The 20,821-nt window shown below is 55.3% G+C and overlaps 1 protein-coding gene and 1 long non-coding RNA gene across 8 annotated transcripts; both read right to left on the bottom strand.

The window, feature by feature from the left end:
- Positions 1-660: 660 nt before the first annotated feature.
- Positions 661-13,379, bottom strand: CLEC17A (C-type lectin domain containing 17A). Of its 6 annotated transcripts, XR_011496228.1 has the most exons (12): positions 13,246-13,379; positions 13,043-13,111; positions 11,674-11,706; positions 11,537-11,587; positions 10,931-10,972; positions 10,167-10,307; positions 10,016-10,078; positions 8,320-8,415; positions 7,988-8,139; positions 7,487-7,688; positions 4,688-4,797; positions 661-2,103 (listed from the first exon to the last, which is right to left on the bottom strand). XR_011496228.1 is itself a non-coding variant. In XM_014861671.3 (11 exons), the coding sequence occupies exons 1-11, from the start codon at positions 13,286-13,288 to the stop codon at positions 1,971-1,973; spliced, it is 933 nt and encodes a 310-aa protein (XP_014717157.1). In that variant the 5' UTR covers positions 13,289-13,379; the 3' UTR covers positions 661-1,970. The 6 variants fall into 6 exon arrangements, 5 of the variants coding, with proteins under 5 accessions (XP_014717157.1, XP_070348328.1, XP_070348329.1 ...); XM_014861671.3 differs by lacking the exon at positions 7,487-7,688; XM_070492227.1 differs by lacking the exons at positions 7,487-7,688; positions 10,931-10,972.
- A 2,418-nt stretch (positions 13,380-15,797) lies between these two features.
- On the bottom strand, positions 15,798-17,233 carry LOC139041312 (uncharacterized). 2 transcript variants are annotated; one of them, XR_011496229.1, is made up of 3 exons: positions 17,053-17,233; positions 16,819-16,883; positions 15,798-16,485 (listed from the first exon to the last, which is right to left on the bottom strand). It is a non-coding gene; the product is annotated as an uncharacterized lncRNA (long non-coding RNA). The 2 variants fall into 2 exon arrangements; XR_011496230.1 differs by having other exon boundaries at positions 15,798-16,103.
- Between the last annotated feature and the right edge of the window lie 3,588 nt (positions 17,234-20,821).

Raw genomic sequence — 20,821 nt, 5'->3', positions numbered from 1 at the left:
TAGTAGATTTTTCTATTATAAGGTACCTCTTATAACAATTTTTATTGCTTTCAGTGAGACTATTTTGTAATTTTTGAAGCCTTTGCCTTTAAGTGCACTTTTCAAATGATCTTACCTGCTTGCAACGTCCCTTCTAAGGCCAGTGTGACCCCTGAGACTGGCAGGACCATGGCCACGAACGGAGAGCGACCCGCACTTCTGTTCGACCACATCTGACTGCAAATGGGGTGCAACCCGCACCTCTCTTCATCCGTATCTTTGGGCCCCAACCTGAAGGTCACCAAGTCAAGCTGTCAGGACACGAGACAAGCTCAGTAGGATTTTGCAGTTCTGTGTAAACATTTACCCTCTGGAACCTTCAGCTTTTGAGCAGTTGTGCCGGACAGTGGGAGCTTGGCACTTGAGAAATTGCATTTATTCCGTCTGTTCTGTGGCTCTCAAACCCAGCACACAGAAAGACAAGTTTAGAAGTTCAAAGGGGCCCCAGAGTGGCCTCTGTAACCTTAAGTTATCCCAGGGGATCTTGATCTAAAGACCCAGCCACGGTCCCCACTTGCTAAGCATTTGCAAGCACCGCACAGGAAGCCTTGAGGCCCGGAGGCTGCCTGCCGGGAGCCCATCGGCTGTAGAAGCATGGGTTCCCCATTTTTTTTAGTTTCATTTTACTATAAAGTCTGCAAACAATTTGTTCCGACTTTATAGACACAATTCTTTCCAATTTGAAGCTAAATTAAGAGGTTAGCCAGCCCTATTGACTACAAAGTTGCCCTTAGGCTCCCCCAGCCTAGGAAATTCCCCCTGGGTTCCTCTGACCTAGGATGTGTACCCCAAGACACCTAGCCTTAAGACTCAAAACAGCTCAAGGAAAAGGACCTACAACTTGAACAAGGAGGTCTGGCTTCAGAACTCACTGAGGCACCCGGCGAGTGCCGTGAAGCTGGGGGGCTCAGGGGCCCACGCCGGTGCCAAGCGCTGGCTCAAAGTAGGTTCCAGGTGGTCTCAGGTGGGTTTCCCTGAAATTCTGCTGACAATGCCAAGAAACGTCAACGCAAATAACCAAAAACCACTGGAGGGAGAAGGCGAGCCTTCCTGGAGATGGGCGGGCCGGCTCCACAGGAAGAATGCGCTCCCGCCATCTGTGGCAGGATCAGCTGCCATCTCAGAACAGAGAACGTGCAACAGGCACCACAGGGACACGCTCTTTCCAAAGTCACCAGGAGATATCTGCTGCAGTTTAGCACGTACACAGCAGGTCGACCTGACCTCGGTTTCTGAGAAGAGAAACTTTTCTTCAAAAGAGGAAGACTTCAGAGGAAGGGAGGAGCTCAGAGGGCGTCCTTCGCTTTGGGACAGCGAGTTAAAGCAGATGTGCAACGTGTGCTTGTCAGGCCGCAAGTCAGGCTGCTCTGCTTAAAACAAAATCCAGGCCAGAGCAGGTTTACACCAGGACAGCTCCCTCATGCACCTTAGTATTTTAAATTGGTCTTACATCAAATCTAACCCACAGAGTGATGGGGTGAGGAGGCGGAGCCTTCAGGAGGTGATGAGGCTGTCAGGGTGGAGCCCCCTTGAACGGGATTAGCGCCCTGATAAAGAGATCCCAGAGAGCTCTCAGCGCTTCCAGCAGGTGAGGACACAGCGAGAAGACAGCGTCTTTGAACCAGGAAGCAGGTCCTCACCAGACACAGAATCTCCCGCACCTTGATCTTGAACTCCTAACTTCCAGAACTTCCAGCAATAAATGTGTCATTGAGCAGCCAGCACTCTGTGGTGTTCTGTTCTAGCAGCCCAAACTGACTGAGACACCATCCAGCTGAGCAGGCCTGCGAGCCCTCGCCCTAGAAATGGGCTCACTTGCACCCAGGGGACCCACGACATCCAGGGCGCGTCTATGATGTGTCACAGAGGGCAGGTGGTTCTCGTCTCCAAGAGCCGAGGGGCACTCAGGTGTGGACCCTCAGCCCTGGGGTTCAACAGGAACATTTCCGCTCACAAATCCAGTACGTAGTTATGTCGCAAGAGAGGTCATTCCAGGTGCCCCCTTGGTTCATGCTGGCGCAGTCCTCGTCGTGGAGGTTGTTGGGCTCCTCCGGGCCCCAGAAGCTGCATGGAGGAAACAGGGGGTGTGGGTGGAGCAGAGGGGATTTTCAGGGCAGGGAAACTACTATTGTGCATTTGCCAAAACCCAGAGAATGTACAACAGAAAAGGCGAACCCCAGGGTGAGCCTCAGTTCCCAATAATGTGTCCACACTGGTTCACCGACTGGAACAAGTGCACGACACGCATGCAGGACAGCAGCACCACACGCACGCAGGACAGCAGCACCACACACATGCAGGACAGCAGCACCACACGCACGCAGGACAGCAGCACCACACGCACGCAGGACAGCAGCACCACACACATGCAGGACAGCAGCACCACACGCACGCAGGACAGCAGCACCACACGCACGCAGGACAGCAGCACCACACACATGCAGGACAGCAGCATGAGCATGCAGGACAGCAGCACCACACGCACGCAGGACAGCAGCACCACACGCATGCAGGACAGCAGCACCACACGCATGCAGGACAGCAGCATGCGCATGCAGGACAGCAGCACCACACGCACGGAGGACAGCAGCACGAGCATGCAGGACAGCAGCACCACGGCTCTCTCCCGTCTGAACCGCTTCTCCAGGCTTTCAGAACCGCCTGAGGACGCTGCGCCACACCCTCAGCCCCGCTCGCCCCTGAGCCCCGCTTCCTGACAGTCTCCTGACTCCTGGATCGGCTTCCTGCGTCTGGTCAGGTCCTGCCTCCTCCTCCGAGGAGTCCTTCGGCCACACCCGGGTCCTCCCAGGCTCCCAGGCGTTGTGCCGTCTTAGGTCCCGTTCCCCCGAAGCGGAGCCTGGCTCAGCAGTTCGGACGCAGGGCACTCAGGGGTGCTCTCAGGAGAGAGGCAGTGAGACGCAGCACGGAGCAGAGCACGGAGCTGAGCAAGGATGCGGGCTCGGGGTCCGGCCTCAGCCCGAACCCCCGGGAGCTCTGGAGCGTGAGCAGCAGCACGGTTACCCCGGCCTGAGACGGGGGTCCAGGCTTCTGTTCGCCAGCCACCGGCCGCGGGCTGACCCCAGCGGGACGGGGTGATCCAGGCGGGCGGGCCTGCGTTGCGCTGAGGACACTGAATGCGGGAAGCGTCACTGAGACCCGCTGGCAGCCGGCGCGCCCAGCTCGGAGACGGCTGCACCGGCCCGGGAGGGGTCCTCGCGGCACCCCTGCCCCGCCACGCCATCCCCACTGACGGAACTGCGCCTCCTTCCAGGAACCGTCAAGAAAAATGAGACCCTCGGACAACACACTAACGTCTCTAATATAGAAAAAGCACCTAGAGGGCCGGCCCCGTGGTCCGTGGCTAAGTTGGCGCGCTCCACTTCCGCGGCCCAGGGTTTCCCCGGTTCGGATCCTGGGCGCGGACATGGCACCGCTCATCAGGCCACGCTGAGGCGGGTCCCACATGCCACAGCTAGAAGGACCCACAAGTAAAATACACAACTATGTACAGGGGGGATTTGGGGAGAAAAAGCGAAAAAAAAAAAAAAAGCTCCTAGAAATCAATAAGAAAAAAACCAGAATCCCAAAATAAAGACACAAACAATACGAATAGATAATTCTCAGAAAGGTTAATACATATAGCTACCAGACATATGAAAACATATCCAGTCTCAGTCTTTATAATAAAAATACAAATTAGTACTTCACTGGGACTCCACTTTTCACCTATAGTTAAACCAACAAAATTCCTAAAGTTTTATGAACATGTGGGCAAAAACAGTGTAGTAGGGCTGGTGAGAGAATAAATTGGTACAATCAGTATGAGGGACGATTTGCTAATATTTATTTAAAATATGAATACATAGGGGCGGTTGGTGGTGCAGCGGTTAAGTCCCCCTTAGCCTGTTCCACTTCAGGGCCCGGGGTTCGCCTGTTCGGATCCTGGGTGTGGACCTACGCACCGCTCATCAAGCCATGCTGTGGCAGGCGTCCCACATACAAAGTGGAGGAAGACGGGCACGGATGTTAGCTCAGGGCCAGTCTTCCTCAGCAAAAAGAGGAGGATTGGCAGCAGAAGTTAGCTTAGGGCTGACCTTCCTCAAAAAAATTAAAAAATTAAATAAAATATGAATACATGCACTCCTTGAGAAAGTAAATGTAATGGCTGAGAGTGGAGCCAGGTTGGCTGCATGGCCACCTGCTTGCTGTCTGACCTTGGGTAGGTTGCTTAACTTCTCTGTGCCTCAGTTTCCTCATCTTTAAAATGGAGGTAATAATAGTACCTTTTTATAGGAGTAGTAAGAAGCTGAGTAAATGGGATAAGATACAGAGAGTGGAAAAAAATGAGATCCTGCTCATCCTTTTTGCAAATCAAATCTTCCTCTTCCTCACGCCCTGTAGGCAACTCCCCCGCTTTCTTTTTTCCCAGACATTGGCCTGGGGACTTGATACATCAGAGCAGTTGTGCTAAAAGGTGGAGAAGTTGCAATAGGAGAAACCTTAAAGGTACAGGGGCCAGAAGCCCTATTAGAACAAAGCAGCCTTGTGGCTCCCCGGTCCAGCCCAGCCTGAGGCTCCAGAGAATCTCCGGGCTTGAACTGCACAACGACCAAAGTGAGCAGAGACCCCAGGAGCCCTGGATACTTGCCTCAAAGTGACAGGCGACCCATCCAGCCACCTCCAGTCCCCTTCGCGGTCCCTGTCACTCAGCCCCAGCCAATACACCCGAGGAGAGCCGTGAGCCTTGGTCACAAAGTTCTGCAAAGACAAACTCCATTCAGCCATCAATTCTTCCACACCACCCTCAGGGCAAGGCTCTGGGCTCTCCTCTGTCCCCCACGCCCCTCCCCGTCCCGAGGGCGCGCACTTCAGGAGCAACACCTTCCTCCCGCTGCGGTGCGAAGGATCACATTACTTTCTCACACGACCTGTGAACCACTCTGTGCCTCAGTTTCCTCATTTGCAACAAGAGAGGACAATAGAAGCTTCCTCCTCGCCGGGATATTGTGAGGATTTAATGAGTTAACACATAAAGCGCTCAAAACCGTGCCAGTGCACAGCAAGTGCCGTGGCGGTCTAACACTCAGGGCCACGACATGTGGAGAACAGCCAACGACAGCAACTGACGTGTGGGCCCTGGTGCTTCTCCCCATCTGCACGCTAATCCACACCAGGCAGAAGAGGAACTCATTGCTTCAGAAAAAGAACATAAAAAGGAAAAGAAAGGAGAGAAAGGGGGCTTCCTGGCTTTTGTATTTCAAAAGTCCAGGCCTTTGGAAGAAACACTTCGGGCCAAAGACAGAAGATTAGGAAGAAAATATCATGATTAAAAGCAACACCTCCCCAGGCACACTGGCCCACAGTGAGGGGACCCAGGTCAGCAGCAGCCTGGGGTGGGGTGGGAGGCAACTGACAGCGAGAAGGGAACTCCCTGGGGTGGTGGAAATGTCCTGAGTCTTCACTGGGCTGGCAGGTATGGGGTGCACTGCACAGAGATGTCAAAATTCACGGAACGGATGCTCAGGATCTGTGCGTTTTACTGCGTGCTCATCATACCTCACTCAGCCAATCTCATATGAGACCAGGCTTCCCAGGAGGGTGGAGAGAAGAGGCTGCAATGGGAAAGAAGTTCTAAAGATGTAGACACAGTGGGTGCCACAGACAGGGCTCTACATTCACCCCGATGATCCCCACGTGATGGCCAAACCCCCAGATGGGTTTGGAGCCTCCAAAAAGTAGAGAAGACCTGGGCCTTGCTTCCTGGGTAAAGCACCAGAGAGGTGTCAGGAAACCAGAAAGAGAAAAAGGCTGCCTTGCCCATCAAATTAGAATAGTGCTAGCAAATAGTAGGCGCTCAGGAAACGTTGGCTGAATTAGCGAATTACTAAGTGAGCTATGCAGTTTCCATGGATTATCTCATTTAATCCTCATTGTGACCCACTAAATCAAGCATTATTATTATCCCCATTTTATAGGTGGGAAAACTGAGGCACAGAAAGGTTAAATAACTTGTTCAGGACCATTCAGCCAGGGGACGTCCCAGCAGATACCAGCTTGGAGTAAAGACATCAAGGACTAGACATCCACTTGCCTCCACCTTGCTCCCACATAACTGTCCCCATTCAGAAGGAAAATGGGTGACCTCAACTGACTGAAATCAAACGTCCACCATCCAGGTATAATGAGAGCTCAAAAGAGGAGCTCAGTGAGTTATTTAAAGCAAAGTTGTGTTTCTATGATTGATACCTGCCCCTCTTACATTATGCAATTTAATCCCCCAAAACTCCTCTATATTAGCTACTCATACAAATGGTGCTATGAAACAGAAAGATAAAAAAAAGAGAGGGGACATACAGGAAAAAATAATAATAAGGTAGACCTAAACCAGCCAAATAACGAGTACATTAAGTGTAAATGATCTAAAAACACCAATTAAAAGCCAGAGGCTGTCAAATTAAATTTTAAAAAAATAAAAACAGGACCCAACTATATGCTGTCTACAAGAAACTCACTTAAAAATAATGGCATAGAAACTCAAAAAGGTATCTGCACCCCACGTTCACAGCAGCATTACTTACAACAGCCAAGACCTGGGAGCCACCTCGGTGCCTGTCGATGGATGATTGTATGAAGCAGATGTGGTGTATTATACACTGGAATATTATTCAGCCATGAAAAAGGAAGGAAATCTTGCCATTCATGACAACATGGGTAGACTTTGAGGGCATTGTGCTAAGTGAAATAAGTCAGAGAGACAAAGCCCAAGACTATATAACCTCACTTATATGTGGAACCAAAAACAAATGACCCGTATAGATATAGAGAACAGACTGGTGGTCGCCAGGCATGGGGGGGGTTGGAGGGTGGGAAAAATGAGTGAAGGTGGTCAAAGGGACAAAGTTCCAGCTGTAACATAAGTCAGTCCTGGGGCTGTAATGTGCAGTCTGGTGGTTATAGTTAATAATCCTGTGTTGTATATTTGAAAGTCGCTGAGAGAGTAAATCTTAAAATTTCCCAGCACAAGAAAAAAAATTGTAACTATGTGGGGTGGTGGACGTTAATTAGACTTATTGTGGTGATCAGTTAGCAATACGTACAATATGGAATCATTATGTTGCATGCCTGAAAGTAGCATAATGTTATATGTGCAGTATAAACAAAGAAAGAAAGAAAATGCCGTAACTGGGATAAAAGTGAGGGGACGGGAAAGCTGAATCCTGCAGACGCTGCTCAGTGGTGCTGGGGGCTCATGTCAGGAGCACGGACTTTGAAACCAGTCACCCAGACTTAAATGCCAGTGCTGCCGCTGACTAGTCGTGAGCGACCGCAGGCCAGTTGCTTAGGTGAAATGTGCCTCAGTTTCCTCATCTGTGAAGAATCAATGATTGTACTGTGTCCAAGCGGTGTTACCACCTAACTGTGGGACCAAATCATTAACGTTGCTTACACATCCCAATGCTCCCTGCAGATGTGCAGAGGTGGAACCGTTTCCCTGCCACCTGACAGCACAGGAGAGCCCGCGAGACTTGCTCTGTAGCTACAAAAGCTTCCACAGTCCGCGTGACGTGCTTTCGCCTCTGAGCTGTGGACTGTCTGTTCCTCCAGCACACGGTGGCCTCTCCTGACTCACATGCTAGTTGATAGGGTTGCTGTGAGGATTGTGTTAACACACACAAGACGTAAGACGTTTGCAACACAGCCTGGAGAGTAGAACGTGCTCCCTGAGACACATTCATCTCTCCGTCTCCACGTTGGGGAGGAAGCGGGGGTGCGCAGAGGCTGCCTGGACACAAGCCCTCACGACGTTGTCTCAGTGAGAGCTCGCTACTGAAAGTGTCCAGGCCTCAGGAGCCATCCCATTTCTCTCCCCCAGGCCAGGGAGGGGAGCAGGGATCCTGGAAGAGAGGCAGTGGCCTGCTGGTGCTCAGGGCTCGGAGGGAGCACTCACCTGCTCAGCAGAGTTGCTGATGATGAGCAAGTGGGAGTAATTCTCCTGGCAGAACTTCCGGGCTTCCTCCCACGCTTTGGTGCTCGGAGAGAAGTAGTAGCACTTGCCCTCAAAGGGGAGCCAGCCCTCAGGGCAGGTGACCCTGGGACAGTCTGGGGACAGGACAGGATGCTGTCAGAGTGGCTCCAGAGCCAGGATCGTGTACGTGGTGTGCCATGTACAGTTGTTCAGGCTGCAAGGGCCACCATTCGCACAGACTGCACTGAGACTCACTCCCCCGGACTTGTGCCACGTGCCCCCCATCCCAGGGCAGTTGCCCAGGCCCCACTCACCTAATAAGCCCCGAAGCTCCACCAGGGACTGGTTGGTGTCGGCTCGTATGCGGTCAATGTCCCTCTTCAGGCCAGCCAGCCCCGCCAGGCCAGTCACTGTCAGCAGGGACGGGCTGAAGCGTTAGAGACCCAGACCCCCGTCCGCCCACCCACCCAGCACTGACAGCAGACACACCAGAGAGAAGCAAAGAGCTCTAGAACGACAGGCTCAGCACCCAGCGGGAGTCCTAGAGCGGCTCAGAGGAGCGATTGATCCCTGGGGCTTGGGGAAGAGTGGGGATGGTGGGCTTCCCTGAGGAGGTGGGTTTTAAAGGAAGACGGTGATTCTGTAACTGTGAGGGGGAGGGAGAAGCACACTAGGCAGGGGCCGCCTTGGAAGCAACGGTGGGGGCAGGCATGTTGGGGAAGGCAGCAGAGCTGGAGAGGAAGCTCAGAGGAGCTGAGCTCCAAGTAGGGTGAGGCTCCACGTCTGAGTCCTTGAATGCCAAGGCAAGGGTTTGGCCTTGGACTCTGGACAGGGAGAAGCCACTGATGGGTTTTGAGCAGAGGAGTGGCTTGGTCTGGGGTCTGAGGTGAGGGAGGGTGGAATGGAGCACTGTTCAGGCGTCAGCAATCACGGTGAGGGCCAGCCCAGCCCAGAAGACTCTTCCACAACTAATGTGCATATTCCCACTAATCCCACACCAACACGCCCCCTTCCAACACTCCCTGGGGGCCTCAGGGGACAGCCCTGCAGTGAGACAAGACAGAAATATAAGATGGATACATAGATAACACATATACGTTATCCTTGACACCCTTCCCTCCCACTCACCACCATTCCCAATCCCTCCCCAGGGGTCTGGTCAATTTTACCTCCTAAAACTTTCTATTCCAACTACTTCTCTCCATTCCCAGGGTCACAACCCTCATCCAAGCCACCATCACCTCTCATTTGTCCAACTGTACCATCCTCCTCCCTTGTACCTATGATGTTGCCTCCGACCACAGGGCCTTTGCACAGGCCTGAGACCCTCAACCCCTCACCTGGTTAACTCCTTCTCTTTCTTCACTCAGCTGCAGCACCATGTCCCTGGGGAAGCCCTGTATGACCCTCCCAAAGATAAGGTCCAGGTCCCTTATTAGACTTTTCATAGAATTGCCTTCCTCTTACTTTGGGCTATTCATCAAAATTTGGCATTTTATACTCATTTGGGTGATAATTTGGTAAACGTCTGTCTGTGCTGTCCGACAGCAACAAATTGTGAACCACATAGGTAATTTTAAATTTTTTAGTAGCCACAGTTTTTAAAAGTCAAAAGAAACAGGTAAAATTAACTTGAATGCTCTTTTTTATTTCTGCCAATACATCCAAAATATTATCTTTTCAAGGTGTAATCGATACTAAAGATTATTACTGAGATACTTTACATTTTTTGCAGCGAGTCTCTGGAATCAGTGTGTTTTACACCTACGCGCATCTCAGTGCAGAATGCACACAGTGCGGGGGCTCCACAGCTGCAGCGCGCCACCGCCCCCGGGTGGGGCAGTGGAGGCCCAGCGCCCGCGCGCACGGGCCGCAGAGACGGCCTGCATCTGCTGTGCCCCCCATCCTGCCCATCCCCGGCACCGGGCACAGGGTCCGGCAGAGACAGGGTTGGGCTGGCCTTGGAGCTTGGTTTGAGGGTCAAGAGAAGAGAAGATTGGAAGCGCTCACCATTCACTCGCCACGCCATCTGCTGAAAGGTGAGCACCCTCAGCTCCTCCACCACCTCCTGGTCTGTAAGAGGAGTCCAGCCAGCTTCAGCCCAGGTCCCCCAGGGCCACGTGCCCAAGCTCCCTCCATGCCCTACCCTCACCCTACTCACACTTGATCAGGGTCACGGCCAGACCGGTGCAGCCCAGGAGCAGTGACACCACCACTAGCAGACACAGGTACACCATCAGCCTCTCCTCCTGGTGGCAGCCAAGGGCCCCGGGCTTCTGACCGAGCCAGGGCATTGGAGTGGCTGGGGGCGGGATGGGGACAGAGACTGACACAGGCGCTCCAGAGTGAGGAAGGGCCCCCTGAGCCTTTCTCCAACAGCAGGGGACAGAGTTCTGTGATCATGACTATATCACCAGACAGGGCCAGCAAGAGGGCGTCGCGGGAAGTGAGCCCAGAGCAGTGACAGAGCTCCCACTGCGCCAAGCATCCCACTACGTCCTGACTGTCTTGTCGGAGCCTCACCTCTATGATGCAGATGTAAATAATATTCCCACTTTGCAAGCAGGTAAACTGAGGGCTCAGAGAGGTAATGCATGACTGGGACTGAGCGCTGCTCTTCACATCGATGATGTATTACCGTGTACTCTCCAGCAGCCCCTGCCCAAGCTGCTTCCCATCCAAGGAAGCGTGTGGACCTTCCTTTGGGACCGAGAACATTTCCTGCACCTGCCGCGAGCAGGTGGTGGGGCCTGAAGGGAGCCGGGCAGACACCTGGGTCCCTGGGAGTCTGGTCTAGACTCAGGGAGGAGTTGCTTCTCAAAGGAGAAGTTTCTCTGGCCCAGGATCTCGCTCTGGTGCTAAAGGTCTGCCTCAGACACACTGGCCACATGGGAGGGTCGACAGGGGCCCCCCTGGAGGACTTACTGCCTAGGGACGGCCGGAACGGAGGGCGCTCCGGATCGACGCCTGGGAGAAAGAGGGAGAGAGGGTTATTCGGAAGGTGCTGGAAGACTCTGTCTTCCAAGACCAACCCCTGCATTCCCTCTGATTTGTTCTCTGCTCAGAATCAGGGGACTAGAAGGAGGACTTCCAAGTGTCGCCTCTCAGGATTCTTTCTTTTTTTTTTTTTTTTTTTTTTTGCAGAAGATTAGCCCTGAGCTGACTACTGCCAATCCTCCTCTTTTTGCTGAGGAAGCCTGGCCCTGAGCTAACATCGTGCCCATCTTCCTCCACTTTATATGTGGGACGCCTACCACAGCATGGCTTTTGCCAAGTGGTACCATGTCTGCATCCGGGATCCAAACCCGCGAACCCCAGGCTGGCGAGAAGCGGAACGTGCGAGCTTAACCACTGCGCCACCGGGCCGGCCCCTCTCAGGATTTTTAAAGGGTCCTCCCACTGCTCACCCAGGTGAGGAGATGTGAAGGTGACAGGGGTGAGGTCCAGGCAAGGAAGGGGTCAGAAGGACTACAGTCACGCAGAGCAGGGCTTCAGCCAGGTGCACAGCAAGGTACCGGCCCTGGTGCTCACCTGTGATCTTTGGGGGTTTGCAAGGAATTGGGGGCTTCTCCGTTTTCTTTCCTGAAGAGGGAGGAATGGTTGGTTGCTCAGGCCCAGAGCAGGGCGAAGCTGGCACTGGGTCTCCTCTCCCCCCGGCCCCAGCTCACCTGCCCTTGGAGGTCGTGGTGGACCCATCGAAGCTGAGGAAGAGAAGCTCAGAGTTAGAGCCGGTCCAAGGATGGGAAGGGGAGGGACAGCAGTGACGGGGGCAGGATGGAGACTGCAGTGGAGGGTTAGGGACGGGACAGGGCCAAGACAGAGGAACCAACTATCCTGGATCACCCGGGACTTTCCCAGTTTTAAAACTGAAAGTCCCGCGTCCTGGGAAATCTTTCACCCCTGGGCAAACTGGAACAGTTGGTCACCCTAGGTTAAAGCACAGTTGAGTTTGGGGGTGGGGATGGGACCATGGTGAGGATGGGGTTGAAATCGGGTTGGGGAGCGTGATGAACATGGAGCAGGGGTGTGATGCCAGAGGTGGCAGGAATGACGGGTGGGGCTGTCGCTGCCGTGGGGGATGCGGAAGAAGGTGAGGTTGGGTTGTCGTTGGGTTGGGGCGTGGTGGTGACGCTGGATCGGGAAATGGAGATGGGAATGGAGACGTGGCTGCATTTGGAGATGGGGGTGCTAATTTGGGGGCAGGCGCGGCCCATCCTGAAGTGGGGATGGGGCTGGTCTTGGGGCTGGGCTGACGATCAGGCTGGGACCAGGTTGGAGCTGCAGACGGGCAACCAAACAGCAGAGCCCGGTTCACCTCCCACCTCATGCTGAGCCCCAGGGTGCCCTGCGACCTCCCAGGTTGACCCTGTCTGGACCCAGAAGTGGGGGATGTGGAGCCCTACCCCTCAAGGAACGTCCCCTGCCCAAGGACACCAGGGCAGCTTGGTCAGCTCTCAGGGGCCTGGTGGGGGTTGACTCAGGGAAACCTCCAAAACCTCCACTTTTATCCCCACTTATCGCACTCTCGTTGAGTTCCCAGCCAGGCATGGGCCACGCCAGCCTGAAGGCAAATCTGGGCCGTGGGTGTGACGCCTGGAGGCTGGGGAGTCCGCGGTCCACTCGCGGTTTCTGAAACACCGGCTTCCATGTCTTGGGCCTTTGTATCCACCACTTCCTTTCTGGGCTTCTCTTCCTAACAAACTCCTTCTCATCCTCAAGGCTCACCCCAGTGTCCCGTCCTCTGACGCCCAGCCCCCACACCGCAGCAGAGCCCTCAACTCCCCTCAGGATTCCTCAGTCTCCTGGGCCCTTGCCCTCAGACCTGCTCCCCTGAGCCAGCGCCAAGAACTGCCTCCCCCATCAGACTAACAGGTCCTCAAGGGCAGGCAGAGGCACCAGTACTCCCGCCATCACGGCGCCTGGCATGAGCCGGGCACACAGAAGCTGGCCATGGCTCTACCGTGCCCCGGGGGCCGTCCCCCCCCCGCCACCCCCAACCCACACATCTCTTCACTGGCCTCTGGGAAGTCCTCTCACCCGGCTTAGGAGGAAGGTCCTTGTAGGGTGGCGCCATGTTCTCATAATCCTCCTCCTCGTCTCTGTTCCCTTCCAGAGGAAAGGCAGTGAGGGCCCAGCCCGCTCCCCACTGGGTCCCTCACGCCCTGGGCTCTAGCCCCAGGGTGTGCTGTAAAGGGTCCTGACCGCCCCCCGCCCCCGGCCGTGCCTGGCCAGCGCTGTACCTGGCACATTCCTGCCCAGAGAGTTCCTGTACAGGGTGGGCATGGCTGCGACCCACGCAGGAGGCCGAGGAGGGTGGCCAGAGCCTGGTGGTCTGCTCCGTGTCCCTCCTCCTCACGCGTCTGGGGCCTCTCTCAGTTCCCTGTTTCTTTAAAAGTCAAGAATATGCAAATCCATCTTGAGGGGAACCCCCAGGGCCCCCAAACACACTTTCTCCCCAGGTTAGATTCATGCGTAGAGGCAAGAATGACAGCAGCCCCTTCCCTGAGCCCCTACAGCGCCAGGCCCTGGGTGGGAAGATGGACAAGCCCCTTCCTTGGCGGGACTTTCCATGGAGAGAGGAGAGACAATAAACCAGTAACGGAATACAGAAATAAACACTATAGTTTGTTTTTTTATTTTATTTCCTATAGTGACTATTATTTAAAAAAAATAAATAAAACATGGTAGTGGGATAGGATGTGGGCTAATGTAGAGAGGTGATCAGAGAAGGCTTCCTGGGGGTGGTGACCCCTGTAACAAGATGTTAAAGTGATAGGTGCTAAGTACTCCCACATTCCACAGTGAAGTGCTAGCACATTGGCTCGGTTATCTATGGCTGCATAACAAATTATCCCAAAATTTAGTGATTTAAAACAATAAGCACTTATTATCTCAGTTTCTGTGGTCCAGGAATTCGAGAGCAGCTTAGCTGGGTGCTCCTGCTGGGGACTCGAGTATGGATGCCGTCGAGGTGTCGGTGGGCAGCAGTCCTCCAAAGGCTGGCCTGCAGCTGCAGGATCTGCTCCCAAGATGGCGCACTCACGTGGCTACTGGTGAGAGGCCTTGGTTCCCCGCCCTGTTCTCCTCTCAAAGGGACAATCGAGTGTCCTCACAACACGGCAGAGGCCGAGGTGGAGGACACAACGCCTTTTGTGATCTAACCTCGAAAGTCACAAACTGTGATCTCTGCTACACTTTACTTATCACCTGGACGAGCTCTGCGTCGTTGGGGAGGAGACACACGAGGACATGGACACCAAGACGAAGGGATCACTGAGGCCGTAGGAGGGTGGCCCCCACAGTCGTGCACGCTGACCTCGCAAAGGAAAGTTCCTGGCTCTGAGCTGGACATCGACCAGAGGGGATTCACACAGAGAGAGCTAAAGAGGGAGGGAGACCGTCACCCGATGGGGAAACCAAGGGGTGAGGGTTGACTTGCCCCCAAAACAGCACGAAGCAAAAGGACGGACATGGAAAAAAGCACGGTAGAAGCAGCTGCATCTTTGGTCCAGCAAGGACATGCCACATTCCTGCGAGCTGAGCATAGGCTGCAGAGTCACCAGCCTGAAGCCATTTGGAAGACCCCGCCCAGGAGGGCAGCCTGGGGTGTTTCTCAAAAGGACCGCCATCAGCCTTGGAATCATCCTTGACTCCTCTCTTCTCTCTCGTCCCATGGTTACGGCAAATTGAATTTCAAAAGGTGGTCGACAACGTCTCTGTCCTCCCTGGCTTTGTGCAGCGTGACCCTGCCACTGCATCGAGGAGAACTGAATTGCCCACCCCCTGAATCTGGGCCTTAGTGACTCGTGTAACCAAGAGAAGGTGGTGACACCAGCCCTGCAGCTTCCCCTTGGCTCTCACCACACCTGCTCCCAGCGCCACCTGGGAGGAGGCCCCACCTCCCGGGGGGTCCATGCAGCAGCCCCAGCCCCCTCCTGAGGGCTCAGCCCCAGGACGGTGGAGTCACCTCCATCCCTTTGGTCTTTCTATCTGAGGCCCTGGACGGTGGGGAGAGAAGGACGCAGTCCCCCAAGCCCCGTCCCATGGAGCCGTGAGCATTAGAGGTGAGTATTTCACGCCATCAGAAACCCTGGGTGCCTGGAAACAGGTCCAGTCCGCCAGTGATTCTGGTCGCCTCCACCTTCACCACGTAGCCGGCACCTGAGCCGTGCTCCCACCCGGCCGCCGACTCCCTTCCCCCGGATGACGGTGCCCTGCCCTCGCCCTGTGTCCCATCAGCTCCCAGGAGCAGAGGGGAGGTGGCCAGGGGCCGGGAGAGGGGGAATGGGGAGATGTCAGTCAAGGGGTACAAAGCTTTGGTTTTGCAAGATGACTAAGTTCTGGGGAACTTGAGCACAGCAACGCGACAGTGCTCGACAGTTTGTACTGTGTACTTGAAGTTTGCTAAGAGGGTAGATCTTGGGTGTTCTCACCACAGAAAACGAAAAAAAAGGAAGAGGGTGATGTGAGGTGACGGGTGTGTTGATCGGCTAGGTCGTGGAGAATATTTTATAATGTGCACATGCACAAGGTTGTCAGGTCATACACCTTCAATGTAGACATTTTTTTTCCTGAGGAAGATTCGCCCTGAGCAAACATCTGCTGCCAGTCTTCCTCTTTTTTGTGTCTGAGCCACTGCCACAGCATGGCCACTGACAGACCAGTCGTGTAGGTCTGCCCCGGGAACCAAACCCGGGCTGCCAAAGTTCAGGGTCCCAAATTTAACCACCAGGCCACCCCGGCTGGCCCACGTGCACACAATTTTTGATTGTCAATTATATCTCAATAAAGCTGAGAGAAAAACAGTGTCTGTCTTTATTTAAACTTTTGATATTTTGCTCATCGTGGCCTTTTCCATTTATTCTTATTTTTTAAAATATTGCAGTAATATACAATTTATCTTGAGGTAAAGAAAGTCTGGGAGCCGGCCCGCAGCCGAGTGGTTAAGTGCCGGCGCTCCGCTTTGGCAGCCCGGGAGTTCCCCGGTTTGGATCCTAGGCAGGGACATGGCACCGCTCATCAGGCCACGCTGAGGCGCATCCCACATGGCACAGCCAGAGGCACTCACAGCTAGAATCTACAGCTACGTACTGGCGGGCTTTGGGGAAAAAGAAGAAGAAGAAGAAAGAGAAGATGGGCAACAGCTGTTAGCTCAGGTGCCAATCTTTAAAAAAAAAAAAAAAAACAGTGCAATCAAGGGGTGGGCAGGCCGGCTCCCCCTGACGCCCCGGGGCAGGTCCTCTGGGTCTCCCTTCAGGCTCTGCCAAGGCCGCCAGAGGCTCCTCCCCTGTGTGTCCGTGTCTCGCGTCTCCCTCCCTGTCTCCGAAGCCAGATGCTGTGCCGGTGGCTTTGAAGATGCAGGAAGGGGCCACGAGAGCGACGCCGCTCCAGGAGCCGGAAAAGGCGAGGAGGCCGCGTCCCGACCGCGTCGGGCGCTGGCTGCGCAGGTCGCTTCATCCGCAGCGAGCAGGTTTCCGCTTCTGACCTCCGGAACCGTGAAAGAACCAATTTCTGCTGTTCTCACCCACATTTGTGGTCGTTTGTTACACTAACCATAGGAAACTATTACATGTTTCCCCCAAGGGCCAGACCCCAATTCCCCTTTTTAGGGGCTTTCCACCGAAAGTAAAAGGAGGCAATTCCAACGGGATGGAGCAGCGGGGGCGCCCCAGGGGGCGCGGGGGCGGGCGCAGGGCTGCGGGCAGGCGCGCCGCGATTCCCCCTCCGCGTCCCCGCCGGGGCCCCGGGTCGCAACAGACCCCTCCCTCCCGGAGAAGGCCGCCGGCCCGGGCCTCCCCCGCGACGCTGCTGACCTGCTGATGGGACCCGCGCGCGGCAGAGGTGCGGCTGCTCCGTCCTCCACAGCGACCCTGCACGGCTGAGAAGGAAGCAAGGATGGTCTCCGAGCGCACACACGGAGCCTCGGGCTCCCTATGGACGCGGGGGCGGGGTGGGGGGCACGCGGGGGTACCCAACCCAGAGGACTGACAGCACCTCTGCCCGCCAAGGGCGCCTCTGCAGGTGGGGGCCCGGGGCAAGGTACGTGCCGTGAAGACTGGATGCTCTCGCTGGGTGAGTGACAGCGGCACGTGCAAGGCCGTCCTTCAGGACCAGGCGCACAGGAGGCGCCCAGGGATTGCAGGTCGAATCCAGTGCCACCAACTGGGTACAACACAAGGCCATGGGCCCAGGCAACCCCGTTCTGCCGCGTTCTTGCCCTGTGACCTCAGGGGCAGAGAACAGCTCTGAGCAAAGGCCTCCTGACACGCCCAATGGGGACTGGGCATTCAGTTGTTCCTCATCCATTCAACAGATATGTGTTGACCACCTACTGTGTGTTAGGCTCTGTTCTAGGTATTGCAGATACATCGGTGAACAAAAAAGAAAGAAAATAATCTCTACCTTTGGGAGTAGCAAGACGGAAGGAGATAAGCAATAAAATAAATAAGGCAAATATTTCAGAAGTTCGGTTAGATCGTCATAAGCAAAAAAAAAAAAAAAAAGAAGAAGAAGAAGAAGAAAAATAAAGCAGGAAAGAGGAACCAGGTGCGCACGGCGGGAGGGCGGGGGGTGCGATAAAAAGGAAGATCAGGGAGTGAAAAGCATACAAAGCACGTTCTCAGAACGGAACTGAATTAAACTAGACATCACAGAATGAGCTGGAAAATCCGCAAATATTTGGAACTGAAATTACACCGCGGGTCAAAGAGGAGGTCAAAAGTTAAAAATATGTTTAAGTGACAGTGGAAGCAGCCCAGAGCCACGCGTGGGCGCAGCCGGGCCGGGGGCGCGCTCCCAGACAGGAATCTTTCTCTCTTTTTCTTTCAAGTAACACTCAGAAACGTCGTCTTTACCTGTGTTTCTAGACACTTCCCTACGCACATTACAGAAGTGCCCACACATCCGTTCACTAACATAACACTTCGCAACTAGACAAGCAAGGAACACTCGTAAAAACGCTGGTCTTTTTGACACGTGTGCTTAAATCCACTCCCCGTGCGTCCGAGAGGCCCTTCCCGCTGGAACCCTCGTCACCTCGCGCAGCGACGAGCATCTTCCCACCCGCGTCTGCAGACACTCGCGACGCGCGAGCCTCCGGCCCCGGGATCCCGAGGACCCCCCGGCCCCCAGGATCCCCCGGCGCCCGGCCCCCGGCCGAGACTGGAGGCGCGCCGTCTGCCCGCTTGCAGCGCGAGGCCGTCCCTGGGGGCTTTCGAGGCCCCACCGACTCCGCTTGCCCCCCCCCCCCCCGGAAACGAATGCCCCCGAGCGTCGACCGCCAGCCGCGGAGCGCGGGGTGGGGGCGCAGCCCAGTTTCCTTCTCCGCCCCGCCCGCTCTCAGCTGCCGCCGAGGGGGTGCAGCTCGAAAGCTGGTCCCGCAGCCCCGCCTGGGCCGGCCGGGCAGGAGGAGGCGAAGCGGGGGCCACCTGCGGGAGGGAGGAGGCGGAGGGGGGGGACCTGCGGGCGGGAGGAGGCGGGAGGGGGCACCTGCGGGAGGGAGGACGCAGCAGGGGGACCCGCGGGCGGGCAGGCGGGCGGGAGGACACAGAGGCGGGGACCCAGCACCGAGGGCTGCGGCCGGGACACGGGAAGGTCGCCCCGTCGGATGGTCCCAAAGGAGAAGCAGCAAGGCTGTGGGCGCGGGTGGCCGAGGCCCGGCCCCCGCCTCGCTCTGACGTCGTCCCCCCCAGGTCCCCAACGCGGAGCCCGGGCCGGCCAGGCGGAAGCATCGGAGTCCCGGGACTTCAGGACGGAACGAGCCGCGTCCCCGCCCGAGCCTTCAGCCGCTGGTGGATGACGCCCCGGAGGCAGCTCCTGCGGCCCCGGCCTCCTGGTTGGACAAGGTGACCCGGACGAGAGTGACAGCAGCGAGCATGTGCTGGGCGCCTACCAGGTGCCAGCAGTGGGGGCTCTCCACGCAACCATCACTGACTCCTCCCAACCAGACTGTTCATTTATTCTTTCTTTGATTTGACAAATATTTGTTAGGCACCTACTGTGTGCCAGCACCATTCCAGGCGCAGAAATACAGCAGCGAACAAGACAGGTGAAATTCCCTTTTGCGGCACTGTACGGGAAGCTGACATTCAAAAGGAGAGACCAACAGTGACAACATAAATGAGTCAAATAGATCTCAAGTTAGATGCCAGTAAATATCTATAATCCCATTTTACAGATGAGTAAACTGAGTCTCTGACAGCGGAGGTGACTTCCCAAGGTCAAATAGGGTGAGTGAGCTGGGACCATGATCTTGTCTCCCTGGGTCTCCTCCCAGCTCTGACCTCTGCGTGAGCAGCTGAAGCAAAAAAGAAAGGGAGAGGGAGGAGAGAAACCCAGAACAGGGCAGGGCTGCCTGGTACAGCTGTATGGGTTGTGCACTGCACAACTCCAGGAGTGCCATTCACAAAGACCACAATGTGAATGCTGCCCCCTGGAGTCAGGAAGGGCACAAGCATCACAAATCTAGGCCGTGGCTTGGGGACTGGCCACAGGTAGCCCTGGAAAGGAAGTCTTGCTCACCATTGGTCTATTCTCCATAGTTTGCTTTTTTTCACTTAACAACATATCACGGCCACTTTCCCAGATCAGCACAGAAAAATCTAGTTCAGCAATTCTCCCAAGAGTGACTCCCAGACCAGCAACATCACCAGCACGCTGGAACACATTAGAAATGCAGATTCTGGGGCGTCACCGCAGACCTGCTGAGACAGACACTTTCAGGCTGCGTCCGGCTTTTACTCCACATGAAACGGGGAGCCATGGAGGGTTTCAGCAGATGAACGACACGACCTGATTTCCATTTTGACAGGTGCACCCCGAGGGCAAGAGGTCAGGGAAGCTGAGGACAAGGAGAAGGCGATGCAGGCACCCTGGAGAGGAGGCGGTGGGAAGGGCTTGTGTTCTTGATAAATTCCAACAGTGGAGCCAAAGGCATCTGCCAATGACTTGGATGCCTGGAATGAGGACAAAAGTGGAATATGACCCCAAGGTTTGAGGCCTGACCACCTGGAAAAATGGAGCCCCTGTTGCCCAAGACAGGAAGACAGAGTGAGAGGAGGGTTAGGAGAGAGAGCATGGAGAAATTAGGAGTGTGGTGTGAGCGTGTCCTAGAACGGATGTTTGTGTCCCCCGGGGAAAAAATTCCGATGTTGAAATCTACCCACCAATGTGATGGTGTCTGGAGGTGGGGCCTTTGGGAGGTGACTAGGTCGTGAGGGTGCACCCTGCACGAGTGGGAGCAGTGCCCTTGTAAGCAGAGACACGAGAGTGAGCTGGCCCTCTTTCCACGCTGTGAGGACACAACAAAAAGGTGGCCGTCTGCAGCCTGGAAGAGGGCTCCCCCCGGAAACCAACCTGCCGGCAGCTGATCCCGACTCCCAGCCTCTAGAACAGTGAGAAGTAAACATCTGTTGTTTATAGGCCCCTCAGTCTGTGGTGCTTCATTAGAGCTTCCTGAGCTGACTGAGACAGCAGGTGACCTTGGAGACGCCCACGTGGAGGTGCCAGTCGGTGGCTGGATACGTCTGTGCACCTGCAGTTCAGGGGCGAGGACGCATCCGGAGACAAACGTGGGCCTTTCCACCTAGAAGGTGCTGACTTCCTTTCCTGGGGCGGTCGCAGCAAGTGACCACAAGCTGGGTGGCTTAACACGACAGGAGTGTTTCCCTCACAGTTCTGGGGGCCAGAAGGCTGAAGTCAACATGTGGGCAGGACTGAGCTCCCTCCAGTGGCCAAGGGAGACTCTGCTCCTCCAGCTTCAGACGGCTCCAGGCGTCCTTGTGGCTGCATCACTGCGATCCCCGCCTCCCCCTGACA

The sequence above is a fragment of the Equus asinus genome, chromosome 20 (assembly GCF_041296235.1).
Source record: "Equus asinus isolate D_3611 breed Donkey chromosome 20, EquAss-T2T_v2, whole genome shotgun sequence".
NCBI classification, from domain to species: Eukaryota; Metazoa; Chordata; class Mammalia; order Perissodactyla; family Equidae; genus Equus; species Equus asinus.
Note: the sequence above shows the minus strand (reverse complement) of the source record. Positions and strands in the feature narration are given on the sequence as shown.

Coding starts and splice junctions, on each gene's coding strand:
- CLEC17A (XM_014861671.3), bottom strand. CDS start 13,288: ATGCCCACCCTGTACAGGAACTCTCTGGGCAGGAATGTGCCAG. Junction 11,707..13,042: donor GGACCTTCCTCCTAAGCCGG/GTGAGAGGACTT, acceptor TCTCTTCCTCAG/CTTCGATGGGTCCACCACGA. Junction 10,308..10,930: donor GTTCCGGCCGTCCCTAGGCA/GTAAGTCCTCCA, acceptor TCCCGCCCCCAG/CCACTCCAATGCCCTGGCTC.